Source organism: Centroberyx gerrardi, chromosome 9, assembly GCF_048128805.1.
Source record: "Centroberyx gerrardi isolate f3 chromosome 9, fCenGer3.hap1.cur.20231027, whole genome shotgun sequence".
In the NCBI taxonomy this organism is placed as follows: Eukaryota; Metazoa; Chordata; class Actinopteri; order Beryciformes; family Berycidae; genus Centroberyx; species Centroberyx gerrardi.
Window position 1 is genome coordinate 2,794,923 of NC_136005.1, and position 23,077 is coordinate 2,817,999.

Genomic DNA, 23,077 nt, shown 5'->3' on the forward strand with positions numbered 1-23,077 from the left:
TGTGCAAAAGAAAAGCGTGCGACACATCGAAGTCTTCAGCAGCAGCAGAAAAGGCAAAAGGAAAACTTAAAAAACTTCCAGGAAAATCAAGAGTGAGCTGTTGAGTGAGACTGCAGTCAAAACAGGTTCCCCACCCTTTATAAATGCATAAGAATCCATAAAAAATATTTTCTTTTTAATAATACACACTTAAAAACAGCAGATGCCGCATGTGGCCTTTTGCTCGTTGATCCGCCAACTTGTGGCGCACTACATGAAGAAACATCCAGTCATCCATGATAACACATGACAGCACAGTCCAAAAACAAACTACCAAAAAACAGACAATAGGGATCAGGAGAAAGGGGAGTAAGTGCTTGTGTATTTAAATGTTGCCAGAGCTTGATTTTTACTATTTCCAGTCCAGTGTTTCTCCACTGACAAAGACGGAAAACAAGAAAACTTTGTCAGCCGGATGCCAGGGAAAAAGTGAGTTTGCTATAGAAGGAATGGCACAAAAAAAAAATCCAAAAGTGAAAGGAGAAATCGCTCAGAAGTTGCTTCCCGAAAGCCAAACAAGGCGGACCGCTGACTGACGGGCGACGAGGTTTGGCATAGTTTCCATTCAGCAGATTTAAAAAGGGAAGAGAGGAGGAGGAGGGAAGGAAGGAGGACTAGGAGGAAGGAAGAGAGGAAGACAAGAGGGGAAAGGAGAAAGGGAAGGCTGTAGGAGACGAAATGAGGATAGGAAGGGAAAAGGGAGGGAGGGTATAGGAAGGGAGGAGGCAAGGGGAAAGTAGGAGGGTAGGGATGGAGGAAGGGAGGATCTAAGGGTAGGAGGTTAGGAGGGTAGGTGAGGAGGGTAGGAAGGGAGAAAGGGAGGAGTGAAGGAAGGGAGGTAGTTGAGTAGGGTAGGAGGGTAGGAAGGAAGAAAGGAATGAGTGGAAGAAGGAATGGAAGAAGGGAGGATCTGAGGATAGGAGGGTAGGTGAGGAGGGTAGGAAGGGAGAAAGGAAGGAGTGGAGGAAGGCAGGATCTGAGAGGATGTGAGGGTAGGAAGGGAGGGGATTAAAGGAGGAAGGGAGAATCCGAGGGTAGGAAGGGAGGAGATTAAGGGAGGATGTGAGGGTAGGAAAGGAGGAGATGAAGGGAGGATGTGAGGCTAGGAAGGTAGGGAGGGAGGATGTGAGGGTAGGAGAGTAGGAAGGGAGGAGATGAAGGGAGGATGTGAGGGTAGGAAGGTATGAAGGGAGGATGTGAGGGTAGGAAGGTAGGAAGGGAGGATATCAAGGTATGAAGGTAGGAAGGGAGGATATGAGGGTAGGAAGGTAGGAAGGGAGGATATCAAGGTATGAAGGTAGGAAGGGAGGATGTGAGGGTAGGAAGGGAGGATGTGAGGGTAGGAAGGTAGGAAGGGAGGATATGAGGGTAGGAAGGGAGGATGTGAGGGTAGGAAGGTAGGAAGGGAGGATATGAGGGTAGGAAGGGAGCATATGAGGGTAGGAAGGGAGGATGTGAGGGTAGGAAGGTAGGAAGGAGTGGAGGAGGAATGATCAGAGGTTCTGCTGCAGGAAGTGCAGCAGTGTGATCTCATAATGTTCTCCAGACTCGGGGCAGCGGATGCTGTGGCGCTCGTTAGGATAAATCTGAAACAGGAACCCCAAAAAGATATGTGTGTGATCAGAATGGACAAACTGCTTCCTACACATTTTACATCTCAAAACTACATACTTCTTCCTCTGTTTTTTGCACAAATTTTGGTCAGACAAAATGTTGTTTGCTGCTAGTGTCTGGGTAATATGGCTGTAACCTAGACCGTACTGCGCTACATCAGGAGATTATTCTTCACATTCAATTATCATAAAGTGTGTAAGATGTCATTTGTGTTTTTTTGTTTGATTCACAACCTTTTTTGAAGAGCGGAAAATTCATTTTCTTTTCTTTCTAAACCTGAACTGGATTGAAACGCTGGAAAAACTGGAGAAGCTGCACCTTTACACAGCAGACCCAGATCAAGATAAGATAAGATATCACTTTATTAATCCCCTTGGGGAAATTCGGGTAAGGATGTATTGCTGAGATACGCTCATTACTGCTGCTGGATTCATTTTTCAGATTACTGGCTATTATTCCAGTTTTTAAGCATTTTGCTCCTCACTTTGTCTTAACATTCATATTTTAGGCATTTAGCTGAAGTTTATCCAAAGTGATTTAAAATCAATCAGCAGGAAAGAGTTCAGTGTCTTGCTCAAGGACACACTCGCTTGCAGGAATCAAACTTGGGACCTTCCAGCTACAGGACGTCCTCTCTAACCACCTGGACACCATGGCAATACTGTCCTGTGCTGGTTTAGGAATTAAGCCCATCCAGCCTCTTTTAAGTCCAATCACAGCAGCCAAATATACATGATCCACGTTTACCGCAGTCTGAATACAAGTCAACATGTGAGTAAATCCTCTCTCCTCCTACCTGCAGCTGGTACGGCTTCCCCGCCCGGATCAGCTGGGACACCAGGAAGTTTGTGTGGAAGAAATGCACGTTCTCATCTAGAAATCCATGGAGGATCAGCAATCTGTTGGGCCTGCAAGGAAGAGGAAATATAACGTTTTAATTTGTTTAATTTATTTATTCATATTAACACCTAGAGCAGCAGCAGTCTACAGTAAACAGGAAAGCAGAACCAGAGTCAAATGATTTACACTACCAGTCTAAAGTCTGGACCCACCTGACTGAATGTTCTATGTTTTTCATTCTCTTAAAGCCATTTTGATCTAAAGGCTTCTGCTTAAAGGCTTGAAATGTGTTTCTTTGACAAATATAAATAGTGAAGTAAAGTTGATCCTATGTATGAATTTCTTTCCAAAGCCTTTGCCTTTCCATCAAGGCAAAGGGCGGCTACTTTAAAGAATCTAAAATATAAGACAGTTTTGATTTGTTTAACACTTTTTTGGTCGCTGCATAATTCCATTTGTGTTATTTCATAGTTTTGAGTCTTTACTATTATTCTGAAATGTGAAAATAGTAAAAATAAAGAAAAATGTGGTGTGTTCAAACTTGACTGGTAGTGTGCTTCTAAAATACACCTACATTTACCAAAACACAGGATGAAAGTTAACGACCACTTGTGCTATTTTGTGAGCTGTAGAAACCTGGGTTGCTAAGAGACGGGCGGTGGATGACTGGAGGTATATCCGTGTGGTTATCAGGTGAGAGACAGAGGATCGGTGTATTTATGTACTAAGTGTGTTTTTCTTACTCGCTGGGCAGCTTGTCGACCTGCAGGGCGACGGAGCCGTCCTCGTAGGCCTGCTGGTTGTTGTCGGGCGTGTCCATGTAGCGCTCCGTGTAGCCCGTGTCGTACGCCGTCCACAGCGTCACCGGAGCTCCGGCTACGGCGACCTGGACACAAACAGGAAGACAGACAGAGGCTGAGAGGGAAACTAAACCTCAAACCCAAATCTGTGTAAAGCCTGACTGTATAGAAGGTGACATGAGATTTGTTCCAGCAGACGACTGAATTTAAATTCTGTTTTCTGAATTTGTATGGAATGATTGAATTTATTGAAGTTGAAACTGATTATAGAAATCAAACTCATGATGCTCTTACCAAGTTTTTATCCTATTAAAACCATATTGCATTGAAAAGTCCTAGATATTTAGTTTTCTTTAAGATATTAAATTGATACTGGACTCTTGATTTGTTCTGACTTGACTTGCTGTTCTACATTTAGACTTGAGACTTGACATTAATGACATGGACTTGACTTGGTAATCTACATTTAGTAAAGTGAATGTTTGTGGTTCGGACCTTGAAGACGCTCGGTTTGTGGATGAGGCCCATGAGCGACAGGAAGCCGCCGTACGACCAGCCGTGGATGGCGACGCGACTCAGGTCCACAAACTTGTACTTGTCGGCCACGTAGTGTAAACCCTCCACCTGGTCTTCGATCTCCACCTGGCCCTGGGTGGAGCAGAGGGGAGAGGACTCAGCTGGCAGAAACCTTCCTTCACCGACCATTTACATATCCAGGGCTCCCACTCCTTCACTGACTCAAACTTCTCCATGACCCCTTTTTCCCTAAATTCCATGACCAAATTTTAATGACTGAATTAAAAAGTAACCATCAACTACATTAACTTTAAGCATTAGTTTGTTTCTCACTTCATGTCTATCTATCTTTATCTCTGTCTGTTTGCCTATCCATCTCTCTCTCTCTCTCTCTCACAAAGTTTCTAAGGCAGTGAGATGTATTCTGGTGAAAAGCATCATGGGATAGATACCATTTGGTTTTTCACAGCTCCTTCAAACTTGAGCCCCCGCTGGCAGGAGCCCCTCCCGTCCAGAACCAGCACAGCGTAGCCCAGAGAGGCCAGCGTGTTCAGCCGCAGATACTTCACTCCTTTATACGAGTTATTCACCAACTGGACCTGGAAGAAAAAAAGTATTTACAGCAACGTGTTATCAAATGCAGGAAAAAAATGTTTGTCTTCCATGGACAATGCTGGTACGCATTGTCTGTCTGTATAATCCGATTACATTCATATTTGATCTGAGTGACTAAAGCATTTAGTAATAAAGTCTCAAATAGGGGAATGGGACGCTCTTCTCTGTTGCAGCACCAATCTGTGATTTAGGCTGATGGGACAGGTGTATTTTTATATAAAAATATTTCCTAGTGCAGCTTTAATATTTAAATTAACCGTTATGGGTCACAGATGTGTATTTATTATTTTATAACGGCTTTGAATGTGACTAAGTCAGAACTTAGGACTGAGGTATCACTTCTCAAATTCTTTTGAGATGCGTTCATTTGACAAAAACACATAAAACTGACACTTTCTTTTCCTCTTTCTGTAGTTTCTGAGCCTGCTGGACATTAATCTGACAGCGTGAGAGAGCGAACCTGCGGGCCTCCGTACACGAAGACGACGGTGGGATGCTTCCTGCCGGGCAGCAGCTGCTGCGGTTTGTACAACATGCCGTACAGCTGGAAGCCCGACTTCCCCGTGAAGTTAAAGATCTCTGGAGGAGTGTAGTCTGACGGGCAGCCTGAGGACAAACAGCAGCAACATCAGTACAGAAGGCGCTGTTACACTCACTGTACTCATTATCAACTCTCACTTCGCTCATTTTAAGGCACTCTATATAAGTAAATATAACTATAAATGCCTAAAACCTAAATGTAAAATGTAAGCTTGTCATATTAAACAGAAAGAGGGCTGTACAACTGATCAGAAAAATATTGACAACTGCCATTTTAATTTTCAATTTCCTTTTTTTTTTTTTAGAAGAAAAGCTTCCTAAATGAGGCGTTCTTGCACAGTGCAGAATCCCTGGCCTGCAAACTACACTGCATGCTGGACAAAAATCTTTCCTTTTATTCAAACTGAGAAACGTAAGCTGCATAACGTAAAAAGAAGTTACTTAAAAAAAATAATAATAATGCTTGCAGGCATCACAGTGCTTTGCAATCTTTTACAAAAGAATTACAAAATTATTTTTTTCTTTTGTCAATATCATGCTTGCCTAACAGTTGCAAGACATCATTTCATGTCATAACCGAACTGTGGTACTTACATGCCAGTGGAAGAACAACCCACTCATCACTTTTATTACTGCCACTTGTAAGTAATAAAGTATAATAATAAAGTAGTCTGAGTCTGAGTCTGAGTAGCCTTCTGTAGTGACTTCTTACCGGAGGACTCCATCATGCTGGCCCAGAACTCGGGCTCTTTGCGCGGGCCGTCGCTGTCGGAGCCGCTCAGCCTGTACAGGTGAACGCAGGGCGGACTGCTCACGCTGCTGTAATGGCTGACAAACACGTCAAAGTTCTGAGTAGAAGAAGAGAGAAGAGAGAGGGGGGGGGGGGGGTGTCAAACAGAGCCTCACCATCCATCCATGTTTCTACTGAAAGATATACAGTACATACAAAGATAGCAAAACACACACAGGAACATAAGGTGCCGATGTACATTTCAGTTAGGGTTCGACCAATATGAGTTTGAGAGTATGAGAGACCATACTGGTATTTTAAATATGACCATGTTTATGTTTCATTTTCATGTTTCCCCCAGAGTTTTCTTCTCATCAGGGTGGAAAAGCCTCTGAAACATTCAGAGCATCATGGGACACTAAAACTCTCCACTGAAACCCAGAATGATGAAATTCTTTTAGTGTCAGCAGCTCTTTAAGGCAGAGAGAGACACCACACCTATTCAATGGTGGAGAAACTCTGGGAGACACTACTGAATTTAGATGAAGAATTGATTCACAGAAAACATTACTGAACACTTAAATGCATAAATAAAACGTGCAATGAAAATCAAACGTCATGTCAGGTTTTCCAGTCTGTTTCTCTGTATCTGTGGTCAGGAGGAACCTGCATCATATCAGAGGTGGAGACACTGACTGGCCGATATTCAATATTTAATAAAAAGGACACTATTGGCCCCATATACTGGCAAACTAATATATCTGTCAATTTCAAATTTCAAAGACCAATTTTAGCTAGATGATTGCTAGCTTTAGCATCAATATTGTTGTGATAAGAAAGAAATATACCACTATATAACGCCAAATATAATGCTAATACATGATCGGTGGAAACTTCTGCTGCAGCCAACTTTTCTATGCAGACAAACGAGAAAAAAATAAAACTTTTTCTGATCATACAAAATAAAAAAGGACTTCAGCGACTGGTTTCTCACAGAGTTAGAAAAGTTTAGGAAAGTTCCAGTGTTAGTACAAAACTACTTTGAGTTTTGAGACGTTACAGGACGCTGCATGGATTTTCATAATGCAACATAAGCAGTAATGCAGGTGTAGAGTATAAGCAGCCTGCAGTGAGGCGAACCCATCCATAATGTTTCCCCCAGGCTTTAAAACAGACAGGCTCTCTCCCTGACCTACATACTGCTGGGCTGCACACACTAAAATACATTCAATACACAAATCTCCACTGAAAGTATCAGATTAGTTTCACCCCTTCACTTAGAAAATGACTGTTGTCATTAAAGTGGAGCACATTATGGGTTACTGTTGTATTATGAAGAGCTTAATTTGTCTGCCAAATATTTCTGAGAGGAGAGAATCATCTGGGGTTTTTAAAGGTTGACTAATGAATTTCAGGTAGCAATGCGTTTTGGAATTTTTCATTTTGATCTTCATTTGGATCTAGAGCATGCCTGCCTACATGCATGATAAGTATAAATTAAACTACAGATGTGTTGGTCAATCATTTGTCTCAGTCACCAAGTTCAGTCTCCAGTCTTGTCTTTATAACAGCTGATTGTTTACTGATATGTTTGTTTTCTCCCTTTTATACATAAGTGCTATACTACTACTATCACTACTACTACTTTTGCTATTACTACTACTGCTACTAATAATAATAATCAAGTTTATTTATATAGCACTTACCTAAAAGCAGAGTTTACAAAGTGTTTTATAAAAATACATAATAACAAGGAATAGCAAATCATATAAACAAATATAGTTAAGTGTTTCTGAGTGTGTGTGTGTGTGTGTGTGTATACTTGTTTTGCTCTCCTTGTGAGAACTGGTTTGAGCAAAACTAGGACTTTTTTTGGCCGCTCCTCACTTCTTCCAGGAGCTAGTTTAGACAATAGTTCCACTTGACAAGGACAAAATGGAGGAGAAGTTGATTCCAGCCGGTCAAAGCTTCCCAGTTCTCTACAACTTTTATTTTAAAGACTAAAGGAATAAATGCCTCAAGAACGATGCTTGGAAAGCGGTTGCATCCATCTTTGGGGTCGATGGTAATCTCTGAAGTCATTTTTCAAGTGATTTTTTGTTTATTCTTTACTAATACTACCTAATTAGCAACTTGCTAGCTATATTTAGAGCTGCAACGATTAATCGATTAGTTGTCAACTATTAAATTAATCACCAACTATTTTGATAATCGATTAATCGGTTTGAGTAATTTTTTAAGAAAAATAAGTCAAAATTCTCTGATTCCAGCTTCTTAAATGTGAATATTTTCTGGTTTCTTTACTCCTCTATGACAGTAAACTGAATATCTTTGGGTTGTGGACAAAACAAGACATTTGAGGACGTCATCTTGGGCTTTGGGAAACACTGATCGACATTTTTCACCATTTTCTGACATTTTATAGACCAAACAACTAATCGATTAATCGAGAAAATAATCGACAGATTAATCGACAATGAAAATAATCGTTAGTTGCAGCCCTAGCTATATTAATTCATCAAAACAATGTAACGTTGTGAAAGGCAACACCAGAGCACCAAAAAGCATGATTTGCCTTTTCAAAACTTTGTAGCTTCCTCTGGCTCCGCCCACAACCAGTCAGACTAGAGCAACACATCAACCAAGCTGCTCACAGTGTGAACAGGCAGTTCGGATTAGGGAATGAACATAGTCGTGTGTGTGTGTGTGTGTGTGCGTGTGTGTGTGTGTACCTGGCTGACGGAGCAGCTGTGGGAGAAGCCGGGCTTGGTGAGTCGGATGATTTCACCCGGAGAGTCGTAGCTGACGGTGTACAGGTGATGCTCCAGAGGAGAGTCTCTGGTTCCCTGGAAGTAAACCAGCCGCGCCGCCTCGTCCACCCAGATCTGAGGAGAGGACGAGCGCTGCCACAAACACCACAGAACAAGAAATAATGTTACTTTGTTTTGTTACAGGCGGGGGAAAAAAAATCATCATGTTTTCTCATCAAGTCTTTTTTTATCTCATTCCCTTCCATTTCTGTGTGTGCCTGTTTTATTCCTGTCTGATTTTGTTTTTAATTCATCTCTGATTTCTTTACTGTCTATCATACTGTATGGTGCTTATGTTTTACTTTTTTAATTTCCCTAAAGCACTTTGTAACCGTTTTGAAAGGTTTATTAGTATTAGAGTAAAATACACAGTGGGACCACAGGAAGAACAGCTGACACCCTTGTGTACAGCTAATGGGGATCCTTATCAATAAACAATAAACATTAGTTTGTCAGTCATCCTTGTCCCTTTTTGTTTTTTTTTCTTATTTTCTTGATTTGATTTGCTGATTGTCATCTTACAAACTCTGCCACATCACTCTATATATAGAGATGATTCTTCACAGCAACAAATATAAGAATATGTTAAGATGACAGGGGTTTGAAACTACAGAAAATGTGTAGTCACATCTGTATCAGGACAGTACTAATATTTTTCCATATTTTTCCAAATTACTTTCCAGATCACTATAAGAACTAAACTAAAATATAATCTAAAAAAACCTAAAAAGGCCCTGTTCTGGTGAGTGGTTATGTGGTGACATGGCAAAGTGACAGTTCCCAGTTTAACTCATGTGTGGGCGGGGCTTTACCTTCGCTCCGTGATTGGCCAGCACCTCCCACTCCCCGCTGGTTAGCGTCAGCTCCTCCTTGATTGGACACTTGAAATTGTCTGGCGAGAAAGGAGGGATGATGTCATGTAAGTGGATGAATGAAAGGCTTTTTTAACATCTATATTTATCCAGGGAACACTGAATCACCAAGTCTGCTGTCACACAGTTCCACACATTACTGCCCAGCCAGTTTTCTACTGCTGGACACTGGGAGCTGCCCAGTACAACCAGTTTTCTACTGCTGGACGCTGGGAGCTGCCCAGTACAACCAGTTTTCTACTGCTGGACGCTGGGAGCTGCCCAGTACAACCAGTTTTCTACTGCTGGACGCTGGGAGCTGCCCAGTACAACCGGTTTTCTACTGCTGGACGCTGGGAGCTGCCCAGTACAACCGGTTTTCTACTGCTGGACACTGGGAGCTGCCCAGTACGATGGAGAGCGTTTCTTATTAACTTTCCCTGTCTAGATTTTCTCAGTTGGTCCAGGAACCAGCAACCTTACCTAAATTCATCTAATTTTAATAAATATGGTAATAATACCTTTTATAAGGACATTTTGGTGTTACCTTCAGAGTGTGTGTGTGTGTGTGTGTGTGTGTGTGTGTGTGTTACCTTCAGAGTGTGTGTAGCCTCTGCTCCAGTCATAGTGGCCCTGCTGTAGCACAGCTGTGATCTTATACAGGTGGCAGAAGCCGGTTTTGGACTCGTTCACCGTTATGAAGGTGATCTCCTCACCGCTGGTTTGGATGAAGGGATGGAAGATGTCATGGACCTGCAGCACATGGAGATTTTTATGTAAAAATCCGTCCATCTTATCAGCCTAAATCACAGATATTTCGTGAATATTTATAACTTTGATGAATTTTGGACACATTTATGTTTTCCAAAAGTAGATATACAGTGTTTTGGAATATAACTCTCCAGATTTAGGCCACAGTACATCACACCATGGGCCTTGAAGCTGAACTGCTGCTCATATCTGAGGTTTTTGGATGACTGCTCATATCTATTCTAGGGTACAACCCATATCCCATACCAATATGAACTGACAGAGATGATGAAAAAACATAACAATAACAAAAGACGTTACATTATTGGTTGCATCTATGCTTCTCCTGCTTGTTTCCAACACATTCGGTTACAGTGTCTACCATAAAGTTTTAACTAAACTGAGCCGTCTCCCCAAATAACAATCAAGGCTTTCTGGCTTTCTCTCATTGTCTCAGGCGAATGATGTAAGATTTATTTATTGTGATGCCAACGCTGACAAATTCTGATTTGAGTGTTCAAATACAAGTCGTATGCCTCAGGATTAGAGCTGAACAATTACAAAATTGGAATATGAACTTCTGCAATTTCCAAATTGTAGAGGCTGCAATTAATTTCTTAACAGAGAGTTTGGTCCAACTAGGATTTCTAAACAAGGGGTTTTAGAGCTGCAGGTAATCTTTGATCCATGAATCAAAACCTTTCATCAGACTCAAACTCTGCACTAAATTCTGCACAGACATCTTTTTTTTTAACAAAATCACTTTTCTTTAAACAATTTTAAAGTTCTAAAAAAATGTATGACAAGACGACTTGTGATGATATAAATCGCAGTTTAAATCACAATTGCAATATTCTGTCAAATAATCTCAATTTGATTTTTTCAGGCATACTCAGCATCTGATTTTACACCACATATCCATGTGGTCCGAATCAGAATTGAAAAACTCCATGCAGCTTTTTGCTGTTCACACTAGGGCTGAACGATTTTGAAAAAATATCTAATTGCGATTATTTTGACTGATATTGCAATTGCGATATGATTTGCGATATTAGAGGGAATGATCATTTTTACATCATTATTCTCATTTTCATTGAAAAACGTATTAAAATGATTATGGTGTGATTTTTGCGGGGATCTGTACCAAACAAAGATGTTTTCTTAAGTCTGTAGAATATGATGTGTAGGCAGGACATCTCTGCAGCACGACAATATTTAATTTAAAATGGTATTTTGACACACATTTCGCCTTTAACAAATATTGCGCCTCCTGCGATTAATTAATTAATTAATTGCGAAAATTGCAGTAGGCCATATTGCGATTTCGATAAAATTTAGATTAATTGTTCAGCCCTAGTTCACACTGATTAGAGAACATCAGATCTGAGTCACATGGAAGAGAAAAAGTCTGAACTGTGAGACTTTGAGCTGCGGCGTGTGGTGTCGCCTCACATTGATCCAGATGTCGCTGGTCTCCTGGTAGATGATGAAGGGCTGGACGTCTCTCAGGGCCTCCAGGCTCTGCTGCCGGCCGGCCGGCTCCTGCTGGACGGGGACGAACAGGGCCGGAGGCAGCAGGACCAGCTGGAGACGCTGCTGCCGCCGGTCCAACATGGCCGCCCACACACTGACACACACACACACACACACACACACACACAGGAAGAGGTCAAACAAAACTTTACTGTCTGTCACATCTTACTGAAACAGAACATGAAAAGGAAAAAGTGTAACACCAAAATCCAGTCAGAGGAATCAGTAATTATAAATAGTCAAAAAAAAGACGTATTTTTTATATATTGGCAGAATCTGCTTTGTCAAAGTCCTGTCTCCCACTTCTTTTTGGCAGTGATGGAGAGAGAAAAACGCACTATTCTTCAATCCCCTCTCATGGAGCACAGGAGCAACAGATAACAGAGAATCGCCAGGAAGCTACACAACCTAAGGTACTACCAAAGTTCAACGGCACTTTAAGATTACAGGCTATGGGTGCTATGTGGTGCGTTTGAAAAACCATAGGTCGTCTGTCTTGGGTTTAACTTTGTTATCTCCTGGTGAAGAAACTCACTATCGTCCATCTTTTGTCCACCCGGCTCTGGAGATGTACTCGACACGGGGGAACAGGCTGCTGAAGGGAACAGCCAGCTCCTTTTCCTGAGTGCTGACAATCTGAGGGAGAAACAGCAGGCTGACCTCAGTTCAGCTCACACTTACTGTTTACTGCAGCTGGATTAACATATCAACAACATATTTTGTGGGACTGAATATGCACTCACTCTGCCCAGACGGTCCGTTCTGATTTCTGCTAGTTTGAGAGTAATTTCAGGATTCTTGCTGCCTAGAGATAAATGAAATGCAGCGATGAGCCAAAAGGAAACATACATCATGAAACCTCACTGATGCCAACAGTCTCCGGATGAGACTGTTGGCCTCTAAGAAACTAAGAAGCAGCAGGGCAACAGCCAGTGAAGCAAATTCCACAATAATAAGGTCAAATTTATAGAATATCTTCCATTTAGTGAACACATTTATCCAAAGCATCTCCAGCGAGAAACCCCAAACCCTGGCAGTGTCAGAACAAACGTGTGTGTGTGTGTGTGTGTGTGTGTGTGTGTGTGTGTGTGTGTGTGTGTGTGTGTGTGTACCTGTGCGTGGGTATCTGTAGACGTCGGTCTTGCGTTCCTCCAGAGCCGGAGACGGGACGTGGATCAGCTCGACCTCCGACTCGTCCACTTCCTCGTACAGAATCTGCAGAGTCTTACCGCCGTCCGAGTCTGAGACCGAGAGTAGAACCAGTCAGAGACCAGCAGAACCAGTCAGAGACCAGCAGAACCAGTCAGAGACCAGTAGAACCAGACAGAGACCAGTAGAACCAGTCAGAGACCAGTAGAACCAGTCAGAGCCCAGCAGAACCAGTCAGAGAGCAGTAGAATCAGTCAGAGACCAGGAGAACCAGACAGAGACCAGTAGAACCAGACAGAGACCAGGAAAACCAGACAGAGACCAGTAGAACCAGACAGAGACCAGCAGAACCAGTCAGAGACCAGTAGAACCAGTCAGAGACCAGCAGAACCAGACACAGACCAGTAGAACCAGACACAGACCAGTAGAACCAGACACAGACCAGCAGAACCAGTTAGAGACCTGTAGAACCAGACAGAGACCAGTAGAACCAGACACAGACCAGCAGAACCAGTCAGAGACCAGTAGAACCAGTCAGAGACCAGTAGAACCAGTCAGAGACCAGTAGAACCAGACAGAGACCAGGAGAACCAGTCTTTGTAAACTTTGTTTTAGAAAAGTTCGCTACCAAGTTTTATTGTAATTTTTCTTCTTCTTCGTCTTCTTATTATTATTTATAATAAGATTACATTGAACTCCAATTTAAGCGTGTTTCCAACTTCGATCATTCTTCTTCTTAGTATTAATAGTAATAATAATAATGGTAGTCATAACACTCCTTTGTAAAGCGAGCTGTGACTGTAATGTGAGTATTATTTTTATTATTTGAGTATGACTCCCTCCTCCTTCACCTTCAGCAGCAGCAGGAGACCACCAGTATCCTGTGAAGCGATCAAACTCTTCCTGGATGACGAAGGTGGCCACACCAGCAGATCTGGGGTCGTCCTTCAGGTTATCCAGACCTGAAACACAGAGAGAGACAAACACTGTGACAAAAGCAGAGTCTTCCCAGTGAAAACAACTTCTCAGTCTCACTCCAGCTCACACAAACACATTTCAGAGGTTTTCATGGCCTTTGAAAAACCCAAATCCATTCCACAAACATGCAGACAAACCAAGGCAGAAAGTCCCAGAGGACCAGATCATAAAACTAAAAGATTAATTTCTAACAGGTTCAGAAATTGAGGGCAAAAATGTCCTTGAACATTCATAAAATGCTCATGAAAAAAAACATAAATAAATAAAAAACGAAAAAAAAAAAAAAGATTAAGTATTATTGAGTTGTCAAATATTCACTTGAGAGTAGGCCTGTGCTGATATGAAAATGTCATAGTATGATTATCGAAAATTTCATAGTATGATTATCTTGGCCAAAATTACCTCGATATACAATATTATCCCGATAATTATTAATAAGATGAAATCCTTAAAAACAGACTGTAATATGCTTCAATTACTTAACTAATTTATCATATCAATCGTAAGACATTTCTCTTTTTTTAAACATTTTAAAGTAAGACTGTAGAACAAATGTAAAATATTTATGTAAAATATTTTGACTTTTTGCATTTGTTATTCAGCCTCCCAACAAGTCGGAGTTCACAGTAATACAAATTAGAGGCGTTGTCATAACCATTGTTTTATACTGCGATATATCGTAATACCGGTTATTGTCCCATCTCTACATGCAGCTGCTGTCCCCTGTGGGCCACCGTAGCTGACACAGGGGAGCCCTGACCTTTGTGGCAGTGTGTGAGCCTCCTCTCTTCGCCCGTCTCGATGCTCGTCACCCAGATGTCGTTGTTGCTGACGAAGGCGATGAAGTCGGGGTCCCCGGGGCAGATCTTGGCGTCCATGCGGGTGCCTGAACTCTGGCTCTTAATCTCTACTGGCTTCATGGGAGAAGTCTGCAAAAGATCAAACACAAGACTCTATTGTCCCTAACAGGGAAATTGGCTTGCAGCAAGGCAAACAACGCAGCACAAGACAACAGAATACATAATCACAATAAAGTCAAAATAGTAAAGAGATAACAATGGAGATAATAGAGAAGAGAGTGAAACATCTGACCGACCAACCAGCCAACTTCCAGCCCCCCTCTCCAACACACACACACACACACACACACACACACACACACACACACACACAATACCTCCCATTCCCTTGAGCTATGATGGCCTGGGATTGACATAAACAATGAAGTCACATTTTCACAATAGAGAGGATAAGCTAGCTAATTAGAGCAGAAATCCAACAGAAACGTCTAGTGAAGAGGTGATGTATCACCATGCAGGATACTGGAATAATAAAACTGCTTTGTCATTTGCTTTTTTGGCTTTAGAACGAGGCTTTTTTGGTCTTGAAATTCATATGAGTGAGGAGTTTTTGTTCCAAAACAGAGTACGAGCCAGAAAGTGAGTTTTGAAAGCCAGAAATCTCAGCACCCAGCCAAGTAATGGTAGTGATTGATATTATGATAATTTTGTTCCATGCAGCAGTGAAAATCTTCCTCATTTCCCCGTTAACTCACGATGAAGCTGTCGTTTCCTCCGTCGCGGCAGTAGAACAGGCTGCTGTTGGCCTGGAAGAGGAAGAGGCCACTGGGGGCGTGGTGGTCGTAGGCGGTGATGCCCAGAACGCCCAGACGCTTCCTCTCTCGCAGCAGCTCCTCCTCCCGGGAGAAGGCGCCGTGCTGCGGGCCGGCCTGGGGTCAGGGGCGACAGGAGGACACACAGCGTGACAAAGCTGCCCGACCGAGGCCGAGGGAGTTTGAGAGTTTGTTCAGGGCATGGAAGGCAAACAAACAGTGAACAAAACATTACGATGCTAAGTTAAAGAGAGAATCGTCATATAAACATCTGATCTTCCATCCAAGTCAAAAACGCAAAAACGAGGCTCCAAATGGCAGCGAGAGGTAACTGTTTGAAAAATGTTTGAACTTCAATACCCAAAAATCCTGCAATGTGTCATCAGTAAACTGTTTCCCATCCCCGCCGGTCTGTGGTGCTTTATACCAAAGGAAACCAAAGAGACGAGAGAGGAAAAGATCTAACGTTGGTGAGTCCAGCTTTCTCTGCTGCTGTTTAGTTTGGATTTCACTCTTCGGTTTCGTTTTGTCACTTCCTGCGGGCTGAGAAGTGACCATACCTGACACCAGACTTTAATTTGGGCAAATAAGGTGAATATACGGTGTCTCAGTTAGCGGGCTCTTCTGTTGCAGCCACACTTTCTGATTTAGGCTGATAAGACGCAAAGGTGTGACCAAGTCAACTTTGCTCGAGTCCCAAGTCAGTCTCAAGTCTTGAGGCACAAGTCTCAGGTCAAGTCTCAAGTCTAAATGTAGAACAGCAAGTCAAGTCAGAACAAATCAAGAGTCCAGTATCAATTTAATATCTTAAAGAAAACTAAATATCTAGGACTTTTCAATGCAATATGGTTTTAATAGGATAAAAACTTGGTAAGAGCATCATGAGTTTGATTTCTATAATCAGTTTCAACTTCAATAAATTCAATCATTCCATACAAATTCAGAAAACAGAATTGAAATTCAGTCGTCTGCTGGAACAAATCTCATCACTTTCAATCTAAGTCATTTACACAAACACAAGATCTCAAGTCAAGACTTTAGAAACCTTTTCAAGTCATCAAAGTACAAGTCAGAGTCAAGTCCCAAGTCACCAGAACCCAAGTCAAGTCAAGTCTCAAGTATTCTCTTCACGCATCAAGTCAAGTCTCAAGCAACTAAAATTGTGACTTTAGTCTGACTCAAGTCCAAGTCATGTGACTCCACCTCTGATAAGACGGCTGGATTTTTGCATAAAAATCTTATCTTGAATACTCACAGCCCTTTATCAGATTATCTTGTTCAGATACACTGAAATTAGAAAGATGAATTTATAAGAACTCCTTCATCCCAACCGGCATCAGCGTTTTAAACAAACAATGAAAGACATTCGCACGCTGTCATATTTGCACGTTGCCACATTGCACTTTTACTCTTTTACCTCTAATCTTACGTATGTTTTTAACCCTTATGTCTGTTTATTTGTATTTATGTGGTATGTCTTTTTTATGAGCCACATCAAAGACAATTTTCTGTCATGCTTGCAATAGACAATAGAGTTTGAATCTGACTGGTCTGACATACAGACTAGCCCAAGCTGGCTCACCAGATTGCTGCTGCAGCCAGATGACAGGAGTATCACAGCAGCCTTAGTGACTTTCAGTTGACCCATGTGTGTTTTACACCACACTATACTATGACACATCCGCTCTGCTGAGAGCTGCAGACAGGAAATATCCTGTGTGAGGGACTGTGTTCCCAGAAGAGAAAATGAAGAGTCAATTTCCAATCCCCTTCCTATACATTCTGGAGGAAAAACATGACATGAAGTTCATTTTTCAATGTTGTTAAAATCTAGAGGACCCAGTCTGTAGAAGTGTTATAATTTTGTCAACCAAGGACTTACACTGCCTTAAAAAAGTACTATAATATGTTTTAATCTTGTTCTATCAATCTTTTCTAAGAAGTGCAACATTTTTCCCATAACAGTGGATATAATTTGGAGCGAAACGTCCAATATTTCTGTCTGGCTGTCAGAGAGTAGAGGAAGAGGACAGACTGGTCTCCTCACCTGAAAGTGATCTAGCATCGGTTTCCATGACAGAACCAGCAGAGCGTCTTTGCGGATCTTCTTGGGAATGTCGGAGTAGAGTAAAGAGTTTTCCCTGCTGGCGTAAGGCATTCCTGCAGGGACAGAGAGCAGAGACAGACAGACAGACTCCTTAATGGATAATTCAGGTTATTTTCAACCGCACTTAAACAGCAACTAAACCTCACCCAAATCTGTGGTGAAGCCCGACACCTAACGGTTAAAAGTAGGGTACTGAAATGGCCATCTGCTATTGGCTGATCTTTGGTGCCAGGTGATGTCACGACCTGTACTCTATAGAAGGTGACATCATCTGGTACCAAAGACCATATCAGACTATTCACTTTTACTGAGAACGTTACTGAATGGATCTACAGCCACGCCACAACAAGCTGCATCAGCTGCTCTCTGTTTCTAGCTGCTTGCTACAGATTTACACTTTATTAACTAACACACAATTCTCCAATCTTCCTCCATGATGCAGCCAGACAAAGTTGACAGCAGATTTGTGAAAGCCTCTACTGATCCTTCTGGAGGTGTCGAGGGCCTAAATCAACCTAACATCCAAGCCAGGTTTCTATACACACTCACCCTAGTTTACCAGCTTAAGGGATAGTTATACTACAACCTGTGGACTGGTACATGTTAAACTACTAGGTGAACCAGTCAGTTGGAGACAGACGGTGCTAAGTATTTTTAAGAACTGGTTCTTAGTTTCTTAACAATGCAATGTTCCCTCTGTCACTGAGATGTTAATTGAACAGAGGAAATAAAATTGATTCATGTCACCATGCAAGTAATAACCGTACGGTTAAAAAAAATGTCACACGCAACTTCAACAAACTTTCCAGTGAGGTTTTGAATCTGTATGAGTGTGTGTGTGTGTGTGTGTGTGTGTGTGTGTGTGTGTTTTCCAGACTTAAACCTCTTCTTCTTCTAAACATCTCTTCTTCTCACACTTTTCCAGGCAATTTTGTAAATTTGTTATCGGCATAGAAAGTCAGCCAGTGTGACGGCGCTCCTTATTGATTAATCCAAAATAGAAATGATCAAATTCTTTTTCCAGGTTTCTCCAGACCAGCGTCGGAGCCCAGTGTTCGGTTCCCCAGCTCACCGAGGTAGTAGAGGCGGTGAGTGTGCGGACTGGCCTCGTCTCGTTTCTGGACGAAGTGGAAGTCGTGCGGCGCCTTGCTGATGACCACGCCCGTGTTCTTACGGCTGCTGTGGATGATCCTCCGCAGGCCGTCCCACGACCGCTTCTCCACCAAGAACTGGCTGGGATTCACGTCCTCCATCTCCACCACCTCCGTGCTGTCCGACAGCTCGTCCACCGCCGTCATGCCCGCCGCCGTCGCCGAGTAACTGCGGACGGAGAAACAGAGAAACATACGGCAGGATCAGAGAGGGAGACTAACACCAGCCGCCGGCCAAATGCTGCAGCATCTTTCACTGAAGATGGTGAATTTGTCTTTTCCACCGTTCATTTTGGCAGGAAGCGACCGTCATATGGAAGACTTATTCTAAAAATCTAGCTGGCTGGCAAAGCAGTGAAAACAAAACACCCAGTGCAATATTCTCAAGATCTGGGCCGGATTCACTAAAGCGCTCTTAAAGGGAAGGTTCAGTGGTTTTAGAGGCCTGTCCTATTTATCACCAACCATCATCTATTATCACATTCATCACCTATTAGAGATGAATTAGAGTTTTTGTCTCTGAGAAATCAGCACCAGCCTCCTGCTAGCAAGTTCTATTACATATTCTTACTATTACTACAACTATGGAAGTATATGGAATGGCTTGCAAGTGATTTTAAGGGTTACGGTTTCCTACCCCATTGACTTGTGCTAGCATTGCTAACAAATGATAATAGGAGGTAGTAGAAACACAGGCTCTAATGTAAAAACTTCTGACACATTCTACGACGGGGCTTGATTAGTGATTAATAAGATAGGCTTATAAAACCGCTGAACCTTCCCTTTAAGATATATCTTAAGAAGTTACCTAAGAAGAAATTTTGTAAAGTTCTTAAGAAGGCTCTTAACTGCAATTCCCCAATATTTTCTCAAGATTAGTTTCATCTCTTACGAACTTCACTTGATTTTGGGATTTCGCAGCCACTGAGGCAGATGAAAGAGTTATCTGTCCAATATGCTGTAGAAACACAGAAAAAACTCAGACAAAACTCTGCTATGGCAGAAATCTTCGACTTTATCAGAATGAAACCAAATGAATCCTGTCCAGGCTGATAGGAGTGAAAAATGTGTCTCTTCCGTACCTTTTCTGTCTGTCTTCTGTTTTGTCTTCAAGCTTCAGCCTCTTGACTCTGTGCATTAACCGCTCAATGACCCTGGACCAGACTTGGCAACCTGTAGAATATCAGATGAAGACATGAGAACTGAATAAGTGAACAAAAACAAAAAGGTGACGGGTGAAAAGTCGGACCCAACGCGGTAGAAATTCCAGATATTTTACATTGGAAACACGAGTCAGACACACGACAGCAACCTGATCTGACAACCGAATTCAGCGTGGAGTAAAAGCTCACATGAAACTAGGGCTGGGCGTTATGGTTAAAATCAATATTACGATAACCATAAGGATTTTTCTCGATATTGATATATATCACAATATGGCTCACATAAATCACAAAAAAAAAAAAATCACTTTAAATAATCGAATGTTCATCCCATTGAACCGAATGGAAATGTTAAATAATATTCCTTAAAATGTTTCATACCTCATTTTGTCAGTTTTTAAATAACATTTCATCAATTTAAACACCAATATCCCAAAATCACCGGATCATCACTATACGATTCCACTGAAAGACGATAAACGATAATACTGAATTATCGCCCAGCCCTACATGAAACGCAACAAAACTTGAGTTCACAGCTCAGTGAAAAAGCAGATTGCGTCCTAGTAAACTCCCTCGCTCAAACCAGAGAAACTGCGGGCGCTGCTGCTACCGGTCTGCTTCATCGAGTCGCCGCCGCCGCTCTCCCAGCTGAGCGTTCCTGATCTGGAGCCTGACAGCGTGCGACTCTACGCCTCTGACGGTTCAACGCCACTGTCACGAGTACGGCGAATGTCACGCCGTCGCTCTACATTTTACAGGCTGTGAAGTGGGAGTGCTGGTATCGCTGCGGCCTAAATGAGGTCACGGCAGGTCAGGGAGGGGCAGCCGTGATCCACGAAGGTCCGAGAGTCTGCAGGTTCTCACTCCAACCAAACACTACAGCAGCTCGTTTCACTGACTCACCCTGCAGAGAATCTAGAAAGATTTGTGGCTCAGAAATAAACATAATTCTGCACAGTCAGACTTTGCTGCCGTTGAACTAGGGCTGAACGATTTTGAAAAAATATCTAATTGCGATTATTTTGACTGATATTGCAATTGCGATATGGTTTGCGATATTAGAGGGAATGATCATTTTTACATCATTATTCTCATTTTCATTGAAAAACGTATTAAAATGATTATGGTGTGATTTTTGCGGGGATCTGTACCAAACAAAGATGTTTTCTTAAGTCTGTAGAATATGATGTGTAGGCCAGGACATCTCTGCAGCACGACAATATTTAATTTAAAATGGTATTTTGGCACACATTTCTCCTTTAATAAATATTGCGCCTCCTGCGATTTGAAAATTGCAGTAGGCCATATTGCGATTTCGATAGAATTTCGATTAATTGTTCAGCCCTACATTGAACTTGTATTTATTACATCATATCTTGGTTGTATTGAACCGTGAACCCCATATCGCGTATCGAATCGTATCGTGAGATAAACATATTGTCCTATCCCTATTACTTGCTTACTTATTTTAAGTCAGTGATCTCCAATCATGTGCCATGAAGAACTAAGAGTCAGCACCAAACACTACAGCATCTCACTCAGTGAAATGTGCTGCTGCAGTTTTTGGTTTAGGGCTGCATTATATTGACAAATTATCATTTTGCTGAATATTGGGGTACAAACTGCAATGCGGTTTACAGACAGATTTTACAATATTTCTTCTTTAACAAACCGTTTGAATAAAAAACTGAGATGTTGTTGCTTAAGATTTGTTGTGTCTGATGCAATGACATTTTTTTCCAGTGTGTAATTTAATTTATAGACCAGAAGTTGGGCTCAGCATCAGTTTGTTTAGCCTCCAATCTGATTAAATAATTGCAGCCTCTTGCGATTTGGGAATTGAAGTAGTTCATATTAAGATTTTCTTTTTTTTTTTTCCGATTAACTGTGCAGCCATAATTTGGTTTATATTAATATTTATAACCTGCAGAGTTTGGACACCGCTGGTCTCAGCAGACTGTAACTTGGTTTACTGATATTTGACTTGAATCTAATAGTGAATCCCATTTCCTGTTGGAGACAGCGAGCTAATTTCTCTATTCCCGTTTTATTTTTGCCACAACAGCTGATTTACTGACCGACAACTCCAGTCCAGACAGTTTACAGCCAGCTGGCCAGATGCTGCCTGTCCATGAACTTTGACAAATCCGTTTTATAATCATTTTAAGTGTCTGTGTCTCGGAGAAGCGAGCTAGCAAGTTAGCCGTCCAAGTTACACAGGAACTGACGACTAGCTAGCTACCAAAACTAAAACTACCAGCAACAAATTAAAACAGTAACACACGTATTAACTTTGTAGCTTACAGGTTCTGCCCAGGGACTTTAAACCTCTTTCCTTTCGTAGAAAAATGCCGCGTCAACCGGTAAAAACAACGGCCACTTTCTGTATAAATGGTAGAAGTTATTTTCCAGAGAGCAGCTAGCAGGCTAACACAGGGCTAACAGCGAAGAAGTACAACTGACAAGACTTACGACTTTTGACCCGGATGTGATACCGGCTAAATTGTTTTTGCCCCTTCTTTCGTTTTAATTTACATGTATTTAGTTGTTTTAAAAAGACATTTAAAAAACCAGCAAAGCTCTACATACTTGCAATTTTTCTTACATATTCCCCGACTTTCTTATCTCATCTCACAAGTGGGTTAAATTAAAATACATTTGGTTTACAGCAACAATAAGCTTACTCTTGTTCTCGTGATATTTAACTACACTACATGGCCAGAAGTATGCGGACACCACACTAAAAAGAGAAAAGGTGGAGCTGAATTTATTATATGGCAGATTAGACTGTTGTAGGATTATCAGAGACTTGAGAAGGAATGGCAGGGAAGAGGAAAACAGTATTTTACAATCCAAACGTCTTTTAAGAGGAGTATTTATGAGAGTGGTGATGGGAAGGACAGGCTGTGGTTTAACTCGTGGATTAAAGACAACAGGAAAACATCAGGATGGGTCATGTCAGTGTGGTAAACTTTAAACTAACATGTTTTGCTAGACTGCAGAGGTGGGGACGCCAGTCACATGACTTGGACTTTTAAATGCTTGAGACTTGACTTGACTTGGGTTCTGGTGACTTGGGACTTGACTTGAAAAGGTTTCTAAAGTCTTGACAAAAGATCTTGTGTTTGTGTAAATGACTTAGATTGAAAGTGATGAGATTTGTTCCAGCAGACGACTGAATTTAAATTCTGTTTTCTGAATTTGTATGGAATGATTGAATTTATCGAAGTTGAAACTGATTATAGAAATCAAACTCATGATGCTCTTACCAAGTTA

General features: G+C 41.7%; 1 protein-coding gene across 1 annotated transcript; it reads right to left on the minus strand.

Moving 5' to 3' along the window:
* Positions 1–158: 158 nt before the first annotated feature.
* On the minus strand, positions 159–22,241 carry LOC139925740 (dipeptidyl peptidase 9-like). Its single transcript, XM_071917231.2, has 21 exons — positions 22,106–22,241; positions 19,718–19,808; positions 18,557–18,804; positions 17,425–17,537; positions 15,321–15,494; positions 14,526–14,694; positions 13,639–13,749; positions 12,751–12,879; positions 12,382–12,443; positions 12,174–12,274; positions 11,558–11,732; positions 9,949–10,108; positions 9,317–9,396; positions 8,427–8,597; positions 5,677–5,812; positions 4,885–5,030; positions 4,262–4,408; positions 3,789–3,941; positions 3,237–3,379; positions 2,450–2,561; positions 159–1,625 (listed from the first exon to the last, which is right to left on the minus strand). The coding sequence occupies exons 2-21, from the start codon at positions 19,771–19,773 to the stop codon at positions 1,533–1,535; spliced, it is 2,679 nt and encodes an 892-aa protein (XP_071773332.2). The 5' UTR covers positions 19,774–19,808; positions 22,106–22,241; the 3' UTR covers positions 159–1,532.
* Between the last annotated feature and the right edge of the window lie 836 nt (positions 22,242–23,077).

What these genes read in the sequence shown, in the direction of transcription:
- LOC139925740 (XM_071917231.2), bottom strand. Translation starts at nt 19,773, where the DNA reads ATGCACAGAGTCAAGAGGCTGAAGCTTGAAGACAAAACAGAAGACAGA. An exon ending in CCAGCGACATCTGGATCAAT is followed by an intron (nt 10,109 to 11,557) that starts GTGAGGCGACAC and finishes CATGTGCTGCAG; the next exon opens with GTCCATGACATCTTCCATCC. An exon ending in ACAAACCGAGCGTCTTCAAG is followed by an intron (nt 3,380 to 3,788) that starts GTCCGAACCACA and finishes GTTTGTGTCCAG; the next exon opens with GTCGCCGTAGCCGGAGCTCC.